This window comes from Vigna umbellata, chromosome 1 (genome assembly GCF_029865625.1).
Source record: "Vigna umbellata cultivar VRB3 chromosome 1, Vumbellata_1.0, whole genome shotgun sequence".
NCBI classification, from domain to species: domain Eukaryota; kingdom Viridiplantae; phylum Streptophyta; class Magnoliopsida; order Fabales; family Fabaceae; genus Vigna; species Vigna umbellata.
In genome coordinates this window covers 92,839,655-92,853,052 of record NC_142165.1, presented here as the reverse complement: position 1 = coordinate 92,853,052, position 13,398 = coordinate 92,839,655, and the positions used below count along the sequence as shown (strand labels likewise).

The 13,398-nt window shown below is 34.8% G+C and overlaps 1 protein-coding gene across 1 annotated transcript; it reads left to right on the top strand.

The window, feature by feature from the left end:
* On the top strand, positions 1-11,953 carry LOC148206820 (ras-related protein RABH1b-like). The gene is made up of 9 exons (XM_088104793.1): positions 1-398; positions 1,408-1,478; positions 2,756-2,844; positions 3,071-3,182; positions 7,556-7,646; positions 8,070-8,166; positions 9,962-10,054; positions 10,594-10,705; positions 11,742-11,953. Exons 1-9 carry the CDS (start codon positions 282-284, stop codon positions 11,818-11,820), a joined length of 861 nt encoding a protein of 286 aa, XP_087960919.1. The 5' UTR covers positions 1-281; the 3' UTR covers positions 11,821-11,953.
* The last annotated feature ends 1,445 nt before the right edge of the window (positions 11,954-13,398 follow it).

Here is a 13,398-nt window from a genome sequence, read left to right as displayed (position 1 = left end):
TTATGCAATATTGTTGCCTCACCAGCTAAGATCGAATCTTAACAAATACTAGAGGATATAATAATAATAACTAGAGAGAGTAAGTAACACCAGCACACACCCATCATAATTAACTTAATTTCCTCTGTATTCTTTCTCTCGCAGTGCTTTTCTTTCTTTGTGAGATTGCTGAAGAGAGAAAAGCAAAATCCAATTATCGAAAGAATTGAATTGGATTCGTTTACAGAGTGAAGCGTTCCACAAATCTGAAGTGCACATTGCATTGTGGTTGATTTGTGAGAATGGCGCCAGTATCGGCTCTCGCAAAGTACAAGCTAGTGTTCTTGGGCGATCAGTCCGTTGGGAAAACCAGCATAATCACTCGCTTCATGTACGACAAATTCGACAACACGTATCAGGTTTTCTTCTCAGATCCGATCGTACTTTCATTATTTACAGCCCAGTCTTTCTCCATTCTTTATAAAATCATGAGATCACGGTTTTACTGTGGGATGGGCATGTGATCATTACAGTTGGAAGAGGATTGGTGATATTTATCGAATTTAGCTTCGTCGTTTGTTTTTAAGAAAATCTTAGTTCAACTACTATCAGAACCGTTGGATTAGTAAGGATTACTGCTTAGAAGCAATAATCAGTTAGTTAGGTTAGTTGTTAGTAAGGCTTTTCCCTTCTTTTCCTTTTTCCCCCTTCTCTGTTTGCGGAAATCCTATATGCTAGGTTCCCCTTTTCTCTCATGTATGAAAGCTTACAGATTCAGTAAGAGTTTTGAGTTTCCTTTACCTGTTTCGAGCTTTCCCTTTGCTTCTATGCTTTCTTCCATCTCCTCTGCCATGGACGCTTCTACGACGCCAATGTGTTTTGGGATGTGGAATTATTTTTACCCTTCGCCTTTGACCTTTTGAGTTTTACCATTTCCCCCTCTTTACAATACTGATTAGCATGCAGACATTTCTAATACTTTTCATCCTAAAAATTTGGTGCCTAATGCAATTGTGATTTTTATTTGTTTATGATTAATGATGCGACTCCATGTCAGGAAATAGCATAGGGAGGAGAGAAACAGAAAACAGTTTCTTGTGTAGCACATGTCTCAAAAACTTGAGCTATGTGGAGGTCAAATAGTTTAGTTTAGTAGTACATTACTTGTAAATAAAAAACCAGGCACTAAAAGTACTCTATCCCTTAACTGGTTGTGGTTCATTGCGTCTATTCTCTCAACCTCTGTAGCACCTGTAATGCTGTTTCCACATTATGAGCAGATATAATTGTAGATATTTACTGAGTTCTTTACTTTTTTCTTGAATTATGTCTTATACTATTCTTGGTTTACGTTCATTCCCATTTTTCCAAATTGAGTCGTTTACAATTTTATAGTTCTTAAAACTTATTTTTACTTTTGTAAAACAGGCTACAATCGGTATTGACTTCCTGTCAAAAACTATGTATCTTGAAGATCGAACTGTTAGACTGCAGTTGTGGTAAGATGTTACTTGATCATTTTTGAAAACTCTACTCTGAAGTGTAAGGAATATTTACGATAAAAAAAGGTTATGGGAAGGGAAGAAAATGTTGTTTCGTCTAGATTTAAGACGGAAGGGCAAAGGGGAATGTGAATACTATTATTTTAACAATCTAATTTTCGCGTTCCTTCTTCAGTATAAAGTCATACTGGAATAAGAAATTTTGGTATCCTGAGTGAGTAAAGATAACTTCCCTGCAAATAAGGGGCAAACAATGTCTCGTGCAAATTACTGAACTGCGCACACATTATAATTTGATGTTTATCTTGTTTCTTTTGTATGTTATATTATATTATATTTTATTTTATTTTATTTTATTTCGAAGAATTATTTGCTATATGAGAATGTGCATTAGTGAAGATGTGATATTTTATGATTATTAACATTTTGCTTTCTTCCCTGAAAAATTTGGAGCAAATTAAGTTGACACTTCTTCTGATTAGCCAATATTACCCTTGTAACCCTCCATTTTTGAGATCGCAAAAAACCTTCTGAATTCTATAATGCCATGGCATCTCACCCTTGCTTCGTTAGGGAACTGTTCCCATTAATATAAGGTCGTCATGTGAGGTTAGTATTAAAGAAACTCCAAAAGCACGCACATAACTTGATTTGAAGGAGTTATATATGAATAATTTTAGACATGAAAATGCATTAAACAGATATTTTAGGTATGAAAATGCATTAAACGGACATGTACAACTCGTGTGATAACTTTACATTAACAGACACGGCCGTGAAAGGAATAGAGAATAGTTAGTGTGTAGCATTATAAAGTCAAAACAAGAAAGGTGTGAGTGTAACATAAACGGGGAAAGGTCTCGGAGTAACTTGGCAAAAAATTTATCCATTTAACTTTTAAACGTTTTTGTCTTAATCTCATAACTTTTAGCTCACTACAATGTCTATTTGCAATGGTTTCCAAATATTGTTAGCCCTTCTTGTGTATTCCTTTGTAATTTATAGTATGAAAACAGTTTATGGTTTTGAACTGGATTTTTAAGCTGAACATGATGCTATAAACCATATTATAATCAGCAGTCTTTAATTTCTTCTGCTTTTGTATATTTGGCTTTATTTCGAATATTGATGTACAGTGGGTAAAAATGGATTGAATTCAATTTGGTTGGTAGTTTTTTAGTTTCCATGCAAAAGCATGACACTGTTGTACTTTAATTCAATGATTTCAAGATTTTTTCTTCTCCAAACCTCACCTTTCTTTTCATGGGTCGCAGGGATACAGCTGGACAGGAAAGATTTAGAAGTCTTATTCCAAGCTACATTAGGGATTCATCTGTTGCTGTTATTGTTTATGACGTTGCAAGTAAGCCACATAGATGTGCTTTCTTTCACCTATTTCCTTCGCAGTTTATAGTTTCTTGGACATTTCACCACAACAATTACTGATAGATAATTATAGTTGTTTTTTTCATTCAAATAACTTGTGCATAGGTTTTGTTCATTGCTCCTAAACATAATGATGGTTTGTTTATTGCTCCTAAACATAGTGATGTGATGCTTTCTTATTATTTGCTGTTCTCATCATATAGGCCGCCAGACTTTCCTAAACACACCAAAGTGGATAGAAGAGGTGCGTAGTGAAAGAGGCAGTGATGTTATTGTTGTTCTTGTTGGGAACAAAACTGATCTTGTGGACAAAAGGTAATTGCTAATCAGTGGTAGACTGACTTCATCAAATTCTTTATATGCCCCTGTTGCATGTCATGGCTCTTTTGTCCGCAATCTTGTAATGACCTATTTCATGTTCATGTTTTGCTAATTACTAATTCAACTTTAACGGAAAGTTTGGGCTAGTTTATTTAGATATTGTTTGACCAAGGAAAGTACACCAGTACAAATAATCATTTCATTCTTTAGTCACGGGCATGACTGTGGGATGAGACTCAGAGAACAATACCTTGAGCAATAGATGGAAGTTAATAAAAATTGGTCAACCATATAAAAGAGGATTAGTGTTTCATGGTTAAATGAGTTATGAATAGTCTAAGATATTAACTACATACCTGGAACAGTTACGGTGCCACTGTTCCCAGCCTTGAATAGTTCCTTGAGAATGAATGACTCACAACAAGTCCACTATGATGAAATGAATAACAGATCAAGCTTTAGATTAGACAGATACATCACAAACTTCCTTTGCAATGTGTAAAAGATCTAGAGAAAACTAAGAATCTAGTTAGCTGACGAGTTCCTCCATTGTCTTCAATGACATTTTTGGGGCTTTATTCGTTCTCTTCTTTTCTTCAATGTATTTATGATCTGGATATGTGAACATCAGAGAGAGCGAGATATCTGGGCAAAGTGGGAGGAGGGATGCTATCCTATTTTGGCTGTCCTTGCACTGTCTGCTATATTTGCAGCAAAAACCTGTTAAAAGCGTGTCTTTTTCTTGCTAATGACTGAATATTCTTTCCTGACCTAGTGAATTTGGAACAAACCGTGCAATTGGGAAATAATATTTCTGGTGATGAAATATCTCGTTTTGTTTAGAAGTTCTGTCTTGAAGCTGCAAAAGAAAAAGTGATTACGGGCTTCCTAAAATAAGCTAACTGAAACACGCATAAAAATGTTGCGTAGCTTTTGTTAATAAATATTATAAGAGAAGAGTTGCGATTTGGATCGCGATATTCCAACAACGCCAATTTGACAAAGATTTGACAACGCCACGTGTCAAGTTTTAATTGGTCGAATTTGAATGTTTTTTTTAATTTAAAATCTGATTTAGAATGGGTTGAAGTTTGGATTCCGAAACTGCCCTCTTCGTTTTCGAACTCTATCTTCTCTCCTTTTCACTGTCTTCTCTCTCCATTTTAAGGATTTGAATTTCATTTCAACTTCTCTCTTCATAGCAGTGTTCTCCCTCCTCCATTTTTGCAGTTGTTTGTTCGTCATCATTGAAAGACCAAGTTAAGGTGTTTCTGGGTTGAGAGGTGAGTTCCTGCACCATTGACAAAGAACTGATGTTGTTGTAATCGATTACAGGGAGCTGGTAATCGCTTACCAGTAGAAAAATCTCCTTTTGTACCGAAAGTTGAAGAGTGCTACCCAGACGTGGCTTAAGCACTCCCCAGTAATATTTTGGATTCGTTATGACTGTCTTTTGAAGGTTTTATGGATGGATCATTAATGGAACACTTCAAGTTGGAATACTTCAATATTAAACAAATATAAACGAAATAATGAAGGGTATTGAGTAATGAAAAATTATAACAATATTAAAAAGCACATACATTAATAAAAAAACGTAATGACATTTCACGAAACAACAAGTTTTGAAATGAAAAGATACATAACAGTATACAATGAAATGTAATTTAAGAAGATGTTTGTCGTCAATTGATTGCAGAAGTTAATAACTTCTTCCTCTACGAGTTGTGCAAAAACTGTCATGAACTTGAACTACCTTGGTTCGTGGTTTTCTCCAATTGAGGTGAGGTGCATAACCCATGCTGTCAACTTTGACCTTTGCTGACTATTTTAATCATAACTTTTTCCACAGACCTCCAATGATGTGATTCTTTTTTTATTAGAAAGTAGACTCAAATATCTTTCCAATGACTACTAATTTATAATTTTTGGACACCTGAATAGGTGCAGTTAATTCCTTAAAGTTAACGTTTTATATATTTCTACCACCTCTAACCTTTGCTGGTTGTTTTGCTCATAACTTTTTCCACAGACCTCCAAATGATGTGATTCTTTTTTTATTAGAAAGTAGACTCAAATATCTTTCCAATGACTACTAATTTATAATTTTTGGACATCTGAGTAGGTGCAGTTAATTCCTTAAAGTTAACGTTTTATATATTTCTACCACCTCTGACCTTTGCTGGTTGTTTTCCTCATAACATTCTCCATCGAACTCCAAATGAGTTGATTCTTGTTTTGTTGGAAAGCTCTTTGAGTCTAGATTCCAACAAAACAAGAATCAAGTCATTTGGAGTTCGGTGGAGAAAGTTAAGAACAAAACAAGTAGCAAAGTTCAAAAAAACAGAGTTGGGGAGCAGTGTTCATCTAGCTGGGGAGTACAGTTGAAGTTTTTGTACACATTACCCTTTTTCCTCTGGTAATCGATTACAAGACCCCTATAATCGATTACCAGAGGAAAAAGGGTAATTTGTACAGAAACTTCAACTGTACTCCCCAGCTATATGAACACTGCTCCCCATTCTCTATTTTTGTTGAATTTTTCCTTTTTTCTCAACAATTCAATGAGCTAACATGTTCCTACACCATACACACTGGACATATGCACTTATAATCGCTTACAGAGAAGTTGTAATCGATTACCAGGTTAAAATTGTAATTTTGTACTGAAAGTTGATCTGCGCTACCCAAATGTGACAATTGCGCTCCCCATGATTGTTTTTTGTTTGTTGTGAGTGTCTTTTTAAGATATTGTCAATGGAGGACCCTTGTTGGTCATGGTTGATGGTTTTCACAACTTGTAGTGTGAAGTTTAGTAAGTCTTCTGTGTAGGGAAGACCCATCCTGGGTGGTCTTAGCAACGCAGGTTAGGTCCTGCACCATACACACTGGAGACATGCACTTGTAATCGCTTAAAGAAAGGTTGTAATCGATTACCAGGTTAAATTTGCAGTTTTGTACTGAAAGCTGATCTGTGCTACCCAGGTGTGACAACCGCGCTCCCCATGATTGTTTTTTGTTTGTTATGAGTGTTTTTAAGATTTTATGAATGAAGGACCCTTGTTGGTCATGGTTGATGGTTTCTACAACTTCTAATGTGAAGTTTGGTAATGAATCAATGGTGTGTGCGAAAAAGCCCAAACCTTGGTGATACCAACCTCTACGGTGTGTGTGAGAAAACCCAAACCTTGGGAGAAATACCGCCAACCACAATGGGAGACAAAAGCCAAAGACTTACATAACCACGAAAATGTCGCCAACGACAATGCACGCCAAAATCAACAAAATTCCAAAATGAGGGATATATACCGCCAACGAGCCCACAGTCACAGCATCAAAAAATGGGGAAATTGAGAGAGAGACAAAATCCTCGACAGTGACCAAATGACCCAAGAAACGAAGTAAGAAAAGTCGAACTCAAACTCAAAAGGGAGAGAGAAACAACATTTCAATAGTGGTGAAGAAAAGCGAGGAACGAAGAGAACCCAAACGGTGGAGAGAGATGGATGCTTCAATGGTGGAGAGAGATGGAAGCTTCAATGGTGGAGAGAGAGTTGAGAAAACCAAACTGCAAGTGAATCTGAAAAAATAAACTGCTAAAAGGAGTTTCTATCCAAATTCATTCCAAAATTGCCCTTCTGAACAAATTCCACCTTTTAAAAAAGCCTTTTAAAACCAATCAATGAAACAATGCCACGTGGCGTTGTCAAAAAGTTGGCAAAATATTGTTGTCGAACAAACATTTTCCTTGTGATTTATACCTGTTAGTAAGACCCAATTGTTTTAGTAGTTATTAGTTATTTTAGCAGTTATTAGTAAGCGTAACTGCCTCTGAGCAATTGTTAGGTCTATTATAAGTAAATATTATAAGATGAGAATAGGGGTTTAGGCTTTTTAGTAGGACTGAATTAGTTTAGCACTTAAAGCCTAGATCTCGATTCTCTTCTTATAATATTAATTTATAAGAGGCCTAACACACTGTTATCCGTTAAAAATTAGCAGAACCCATATCCTTTGATAATCTAAGAAAGTGAGAACTTCATTTACTATTTTAGGCTTTAGCATGAACGGTTTAATCCGTGAGATGCTTCTTCAATGCTCTGCATTCAGGTTTGAATGTCTTATGAACTGTTTTGCATTTTGCATTTCCATTCAGTAGCTTATTTCCACCATGACATTGCTATGGTACAGTGACTAATAATTTTTTACAAATATTTAGAAATCCCTTATACGCAAGTAGCTGCCAATGAAATGCTTGACAACTCACCTTGCATCCTAATAATACAGGAACAAATTTGTTGCCAGAATAATGTATTTTATGCATTGTCTTTTCATTACAACTAATATTCTATAATATGAAACTACAGGCAAGTGTCTACGGAGGAGGGGGAAGGAAAGTCCCGAGAGCTGAACGTTATGTTTATTGAAGCTAGTGCAAAAGCTGGTTTCAATATAAAGGTAAACATCTCCCTTCTTTGCCATAAATATTTAACAAGTATCAGCTTGAAATTATCCAGAAAAAAAAGTTATGTTCACCACTCGGTAGTGAGAAGCGTGTATTTTATTTTTATTTTTTAACAATTTTTTTGTGTGTAGAGCCAATGTTGCTTTGGATGAGATGTTTTAAATGGTTCAAATGGGGGATAATTGATAAAAATCCCTCTAGAGAATGGTTTTAGGCGTCATTTCCGATTGAGATATGTTCTTCGGAATGAATACAACAGTTGGTTTTTTTCTATAAAACAACATAAAATTTTCCTAATGTTTACTCCTTGTATGTTGGAATTTAGATATACTTGCCGGCATTTACGATATAGATATTGCTTTATATGCTTGGTCCATACATTTTATCGTGCTGCTTTATCAAACCTACATTTTTAGGCCCTCTTTCGAAAAATTGCTGCTGCATTACCCGGAATGGAGACACTATCTACCACAAAACAGGAAGATATGGTCGACGTGAACCTGAGGTCTTCTGGTAACCATGATTCCCAATCTGAGTCGGGTGGATGTGCTTGCTAAATGTGCCTTTTCCTAAAGTTTTGTATCTTTCTGCTTCAGTATATATATTTTGAAATGTGTTTGTCTCAGTTCTGTAAAGATTCATCAGTCCTTACGACTTAAACAACTTCATGTGAGAAAAATTACTAAAATCAAGTGAAAGAACCAATATTACACATATCATTGGTTAGTTGGTTATTCATTATTGTTTTGTTTGACTAAAAGACAGAAGTTGTCATTGTCGCATTTTCCTTCTACTGTTCTTTATCATAATTCTGAAAGCTAGCAAGGAATGTATTCAAAGGTAGAAGAATGTATTACCCCAGAGTACTTCAAAAGAATAATAAGTAATTGCTGATATAGGTTTAACATCTTTATCTCAAAGCTCATATTCAGAGTTATAAATTTAACATGTAAATTTTATAAAACTTTTTCAACGTAACTTGCTGATAAATATATCATGTAGGACTCTTGAATTTTAAATAAAATATTAAGTCATAAGAATAGAAAATAAGTTTTTATGGTAAAATTAATTATTTTTTAATAAATTATAAAAGTAATAATATTAAATTAGATTTTCTAATATTCTTTTATGAGATTAAAAATTATAATGAGATCTTAAAAATGATGAAATATAACGAGAATAAAAGAGTAAAATAAAAACTTATGACATGAGCTTTAGCATGAAGATAGTTTAAGATGATATTCAGTCTTCTATTACACAACAGGAAGAAATTGATGGAAATATTTGATGAGCAAAGCATGACTGTGAGCATATTATATTAAGATTGAAAATATTATTTTCCTAAGAGTTTCAAGATATAAAATTGAATAGACTTTCTCCATTTTATTTTAAAACCTCAAATCGTTGAATGGAGATGGTTAATATTTTCATGAACATTGAAAATCGAAAGGGTAAAGGTTATATAAAGTTAACGGGCAACACAGACAAAAATGGATGAGGAAAGTAGAATGTAATGTTAATTCCTCAAGGAAAAGAGTGTTAGGGGGAAACAGGAGCAAGTGCTCTTTGCGGCACTGGAGTCATGGAAGGAGGTGCAGGAGTTGACCCAGCTTTTGGTCCAACTGGTCGTTTCTGGCCTCTCCCAACACTCTCTCTTTGCCACCTTAGCCATCAAGAAACTGTGTTCCCATTCCCTCACTTTCCCACGCGCCACTTCCTTTTTCGACCATCTCCACAATGCCGATGCGTTTCACTGCAACACCATCATCGCGCCTACACTCGTAAGCCCGATTTCCCTGCTGCTCCTTGCTTCTACTACCACAGAATGCTCGCCCGCTCCGTCCTTCCCAAACAGTGCACTTTCCCCCTCTTGATCAAACTTTGTACCGACATAGGGTCGCTCCGAGAAGGGTTAAAGGGTCATACCTAGATTATTAAACTTTTTTGTCTTAATCTCATAACTTTTAGTCTCACTGCAATGTCTATTTGCAATGGTTTCCAAATATTGTTAGCTCTTCTTGTGTATTCCTTTGTAATTTATAGTATGAAAGCAGCTTTTGGTTTTGAAGTGGATTGATTTAAGATGAACATGATGCTATAAGCCATATTATAATCAGCAGTCTTTAATTTCTTCTGCTTTTGTATATTTGGCTTTATTTCAAATATTGATGTACAGTGGCTAAAAATGGATTGAATTCAATTTGGTTGGTAGTTTTTTAGTTTTCATACAGAAACATGACACTGTTGTACTTTAATTGAATGATTTCAAGATTTTTTCCTTCCTCACATTTCTTTTCATGTGTCGCAGGGATGCAGCTGGACAGTAAAGATTTAGTTAGAAGTCTTATTCCAAGCTACATTAGGGATTCATCTGTTGCTGTTATTGTTTATGACGTTGCAAGTAAGCCACATAGATGTGCTTTCTTTCACCTATTTCCTTCGCAGTTTATAGTTTCTTGGAATTTCACCACAACAATTACCAATAGGTAATTATATTTGTTTTCTTTGATGCCGGTTAATTAAAACATAGATTTTGTAGAGCTGAGTTTGCATTCATTATTTATTTCTTACTGGGGAAGAAGAGTTATATCTGAGAGGAACATGTACTTGGAATATTAAAAGAGAACAAAAAAGTTTCACCTCATTTAAGTTATTCCATTTTCTTTCTTTAGAATGTGACTGAAATATTTATTTTTCACATAAGGTGGGTCTAAAGGTTCCTGTGGCAACTAGGTGATACATTATCAGGAACCAGAGCTTCTCAAAAGTAGCTTCCTCTTGCAGCTGCTACTTATTATTCTTAGACAACATGATCTGAACGATTCAAATAACTTGTGCATAGGTTTTGTTCATTGCTCCTAAACAAAATAATGGTTTGTTCATTGCTCCTAAACATAGTGATGGGATGCTTTCTTATTATTTGTTGTTCTCATCATATAGGCCGCCAGACTTTCCTAAACACACCAAAGTGGATAGAAGAGGTGCGCAGTGAAAGAGGCAGTGATGTTATTGTTGTTCTTGTTGGGAACAAAACTGATCTTGTGGACAAATGGTAATTGCTAATCAATGGTAGACTGACTTCATAAAATACTTTATATGCCCCTGTTGCATGACATGGCTCTTTTGTCCGGAATCTTCTAATGACCTATTTCATGTTCATTTTTGGCTAATTACTAATTCAACACTAACGGAAAGTTTGGGCTAGTTTAGTAAAGAAGATATTGTTTGACCAAGGAAAGTACACCTGCTCAAATAATGATTTCATTCTTTACAGTCACTGGCTAGACTGTGGGATGAGACTCAGATCAATGCTTTGAGCTATAGATGGAAGTTAATAAAAATTGGTCAATCATATAAAAGAGGATTAGTGTTTCATGGTTAAATGAGTTATAAATTATCTAAGATATTAACTACATAACTGGAACGGTTAAGGTGCCACTGTTCTCAGCCTTGAGTAGTTCCTTCAGAATGAATGACTCACAACAAGTAAGTCCACTAAGATGAAATGAATAACAGCTCAAGCTTTAGATTAGACAGATACATCACAAACTTCCTTTGCAATGTATAAAAGACCTAGAGAAAACTAAGAATCTATTCGCTCTCTTCTTTTCTTCAATGTGTTTATGATCAGGATATGTGAACATCATAGAGAGAGATATCTGGGCAGAGTGGGAGGAGGGATGTTATCCTATTTTGGCTGTCCTTGCACTGTGCTGTTATATTTGCAGAAAAAACCTGTTAAAAGCGTGTCTTCTTCTTGCTAATGACTGAATAGTTTCCTGACCTAGTGAATTTGGAACAAACCGTGCAATTGGGAATTATTATTTCTGGTGATTAAATAATCTCGTTTTGTTTAGAAGTTCTGTCATGAAGCTGCAAAAGAAAAAGTATTACGGGACTCCCTAAAATAAGCTAATTGAAAATTGTTTTAATTGTGATTTTTTCTTACTTCATTAGATATCATGAACTTTTTCTTGTTCTTCACTTCTAAATCCTAATCATTTGCTTAAAGTTTTTGCATTTGAAAATTTTGTTTTAAATCGTGGTTTGTCCTGTGTCTAACTTGCTATATATTATGTTATGTACAGGCCCCTTTTCAGAAAAATTGCTGTAACATTACCAGGAATGAAAACATTGTCCCGTGCGACATGGTTGATGTATACTTAAAGTCTACAACTGGCAACGCTCAATCTCAACCTAGTCTAGTGGATGTGCATGTTAATTGTAGTTTTTCATGTGTTGTCCACCTTTTGTTGTGTTTCTGGTTTTATGTAGGATTTTTCTGTAGTTTTCTACAACATTATCTAAAATCAGATGAAATAATATATACAAGCAGCGTAGGGTAGGGGTTGAATATAAGTTCAGTAGAAAAGAATTATTGTTGTTAATTGGGTATGTTTGCCATAATGCATAAAAGTATTTAAGCTCCCCAACCCAAACATGATCACTTCTTCCCAAACAATAACAGAATTGATCTAAGTAACAACATCGCATGAAACAAAGCAGGTTTACTTGTTAAAATAAATAAAAAACGACCATCGAAACAAGAAAAAGTATAGGAAGCAAAGGCAAAATAAACGAAGAGTAGCGAACAAAATTCTGTAAGGGTCTGACTAATTAGAGAACAACAAAGTTTCATACACCAAATATGGTCACTTCCTCTCAAACGACAATGGATCTAAGTAACCACATCAAAGTTGAAACAAATCAGGTTAATTTGTTAAAATCAAAATAAAACTTACTTTCAAAACAGAAAAATAGTAGGGGGCACAAAGGCAAAATTCATGGAGAACAGCAAACAAAATTATGTACAAGGTCTACCTAATAGAGCACAATAAAGTTTCGAATTCATATACCAATCATGCTCACTGCTTCCAAACAACTGCATAATTATACTAAGTAACCACATCACAGTCAAAACAAGTCAAGTTAATTTGTTAAAATCAAAATAAAACTGACTTTCGAAGGACAAATATAAATGGAGAACAAAGACAGAATAAGTGAGGAGCATCAAACAAAATTCAGGGTTTGTCTAACGAAAAAAAACAAAGTTTGATGTACCAACCATGGTCACTTCCTTCCACAGAATGTATCTGACTAACCACATCATAACTGAAACAACCCAGATTAACTTTTTAAAATCAAAACAAAATTGACTTTCGAAAGACAAATATAAATGGAAAACAAAGACAAAATAAGTGGAAGTAACGAACAAAATTTTGTACCAAATCTGCCTAAAGGTAAAAAAACAAAGTTTGATGCACCAACCATGATCACCTCCTCCCATACAACAACATAATTGATATTATTAACCACATCACAAATAAAACAACTCAGATTAACGTGTTAAAATGAAAATAAAACTGACTTTTGAAATAGGAAAAATAATGGAGAGTAAAGGCAAAATAAGTGAAGAACAGTGAACAAAATTCTATACAAAGTCTACCTAATGAAAAAAAAAAACAAAGTTTCATGCACCAACCATGGTCACTTGCTCCCAAACAGCTGCACAATTGAACCAACAATTACACTAAGTAACCAAATCACAACTAGAACAAGTCAGATTAATTGCTTAAAATGAAAATAAAACTGACTTTTGAAAGACAAATATAAATGGGAAACAAAGGTAAAATAAGTGGGGAGCAGCAAACAAAAAAATCTACATAAAAAAAAAACAAAGTTTGATGCACCAATTACGGTCACTTCCTCCCAGACAACAACATAATTGATCTAAGTAATCGCATC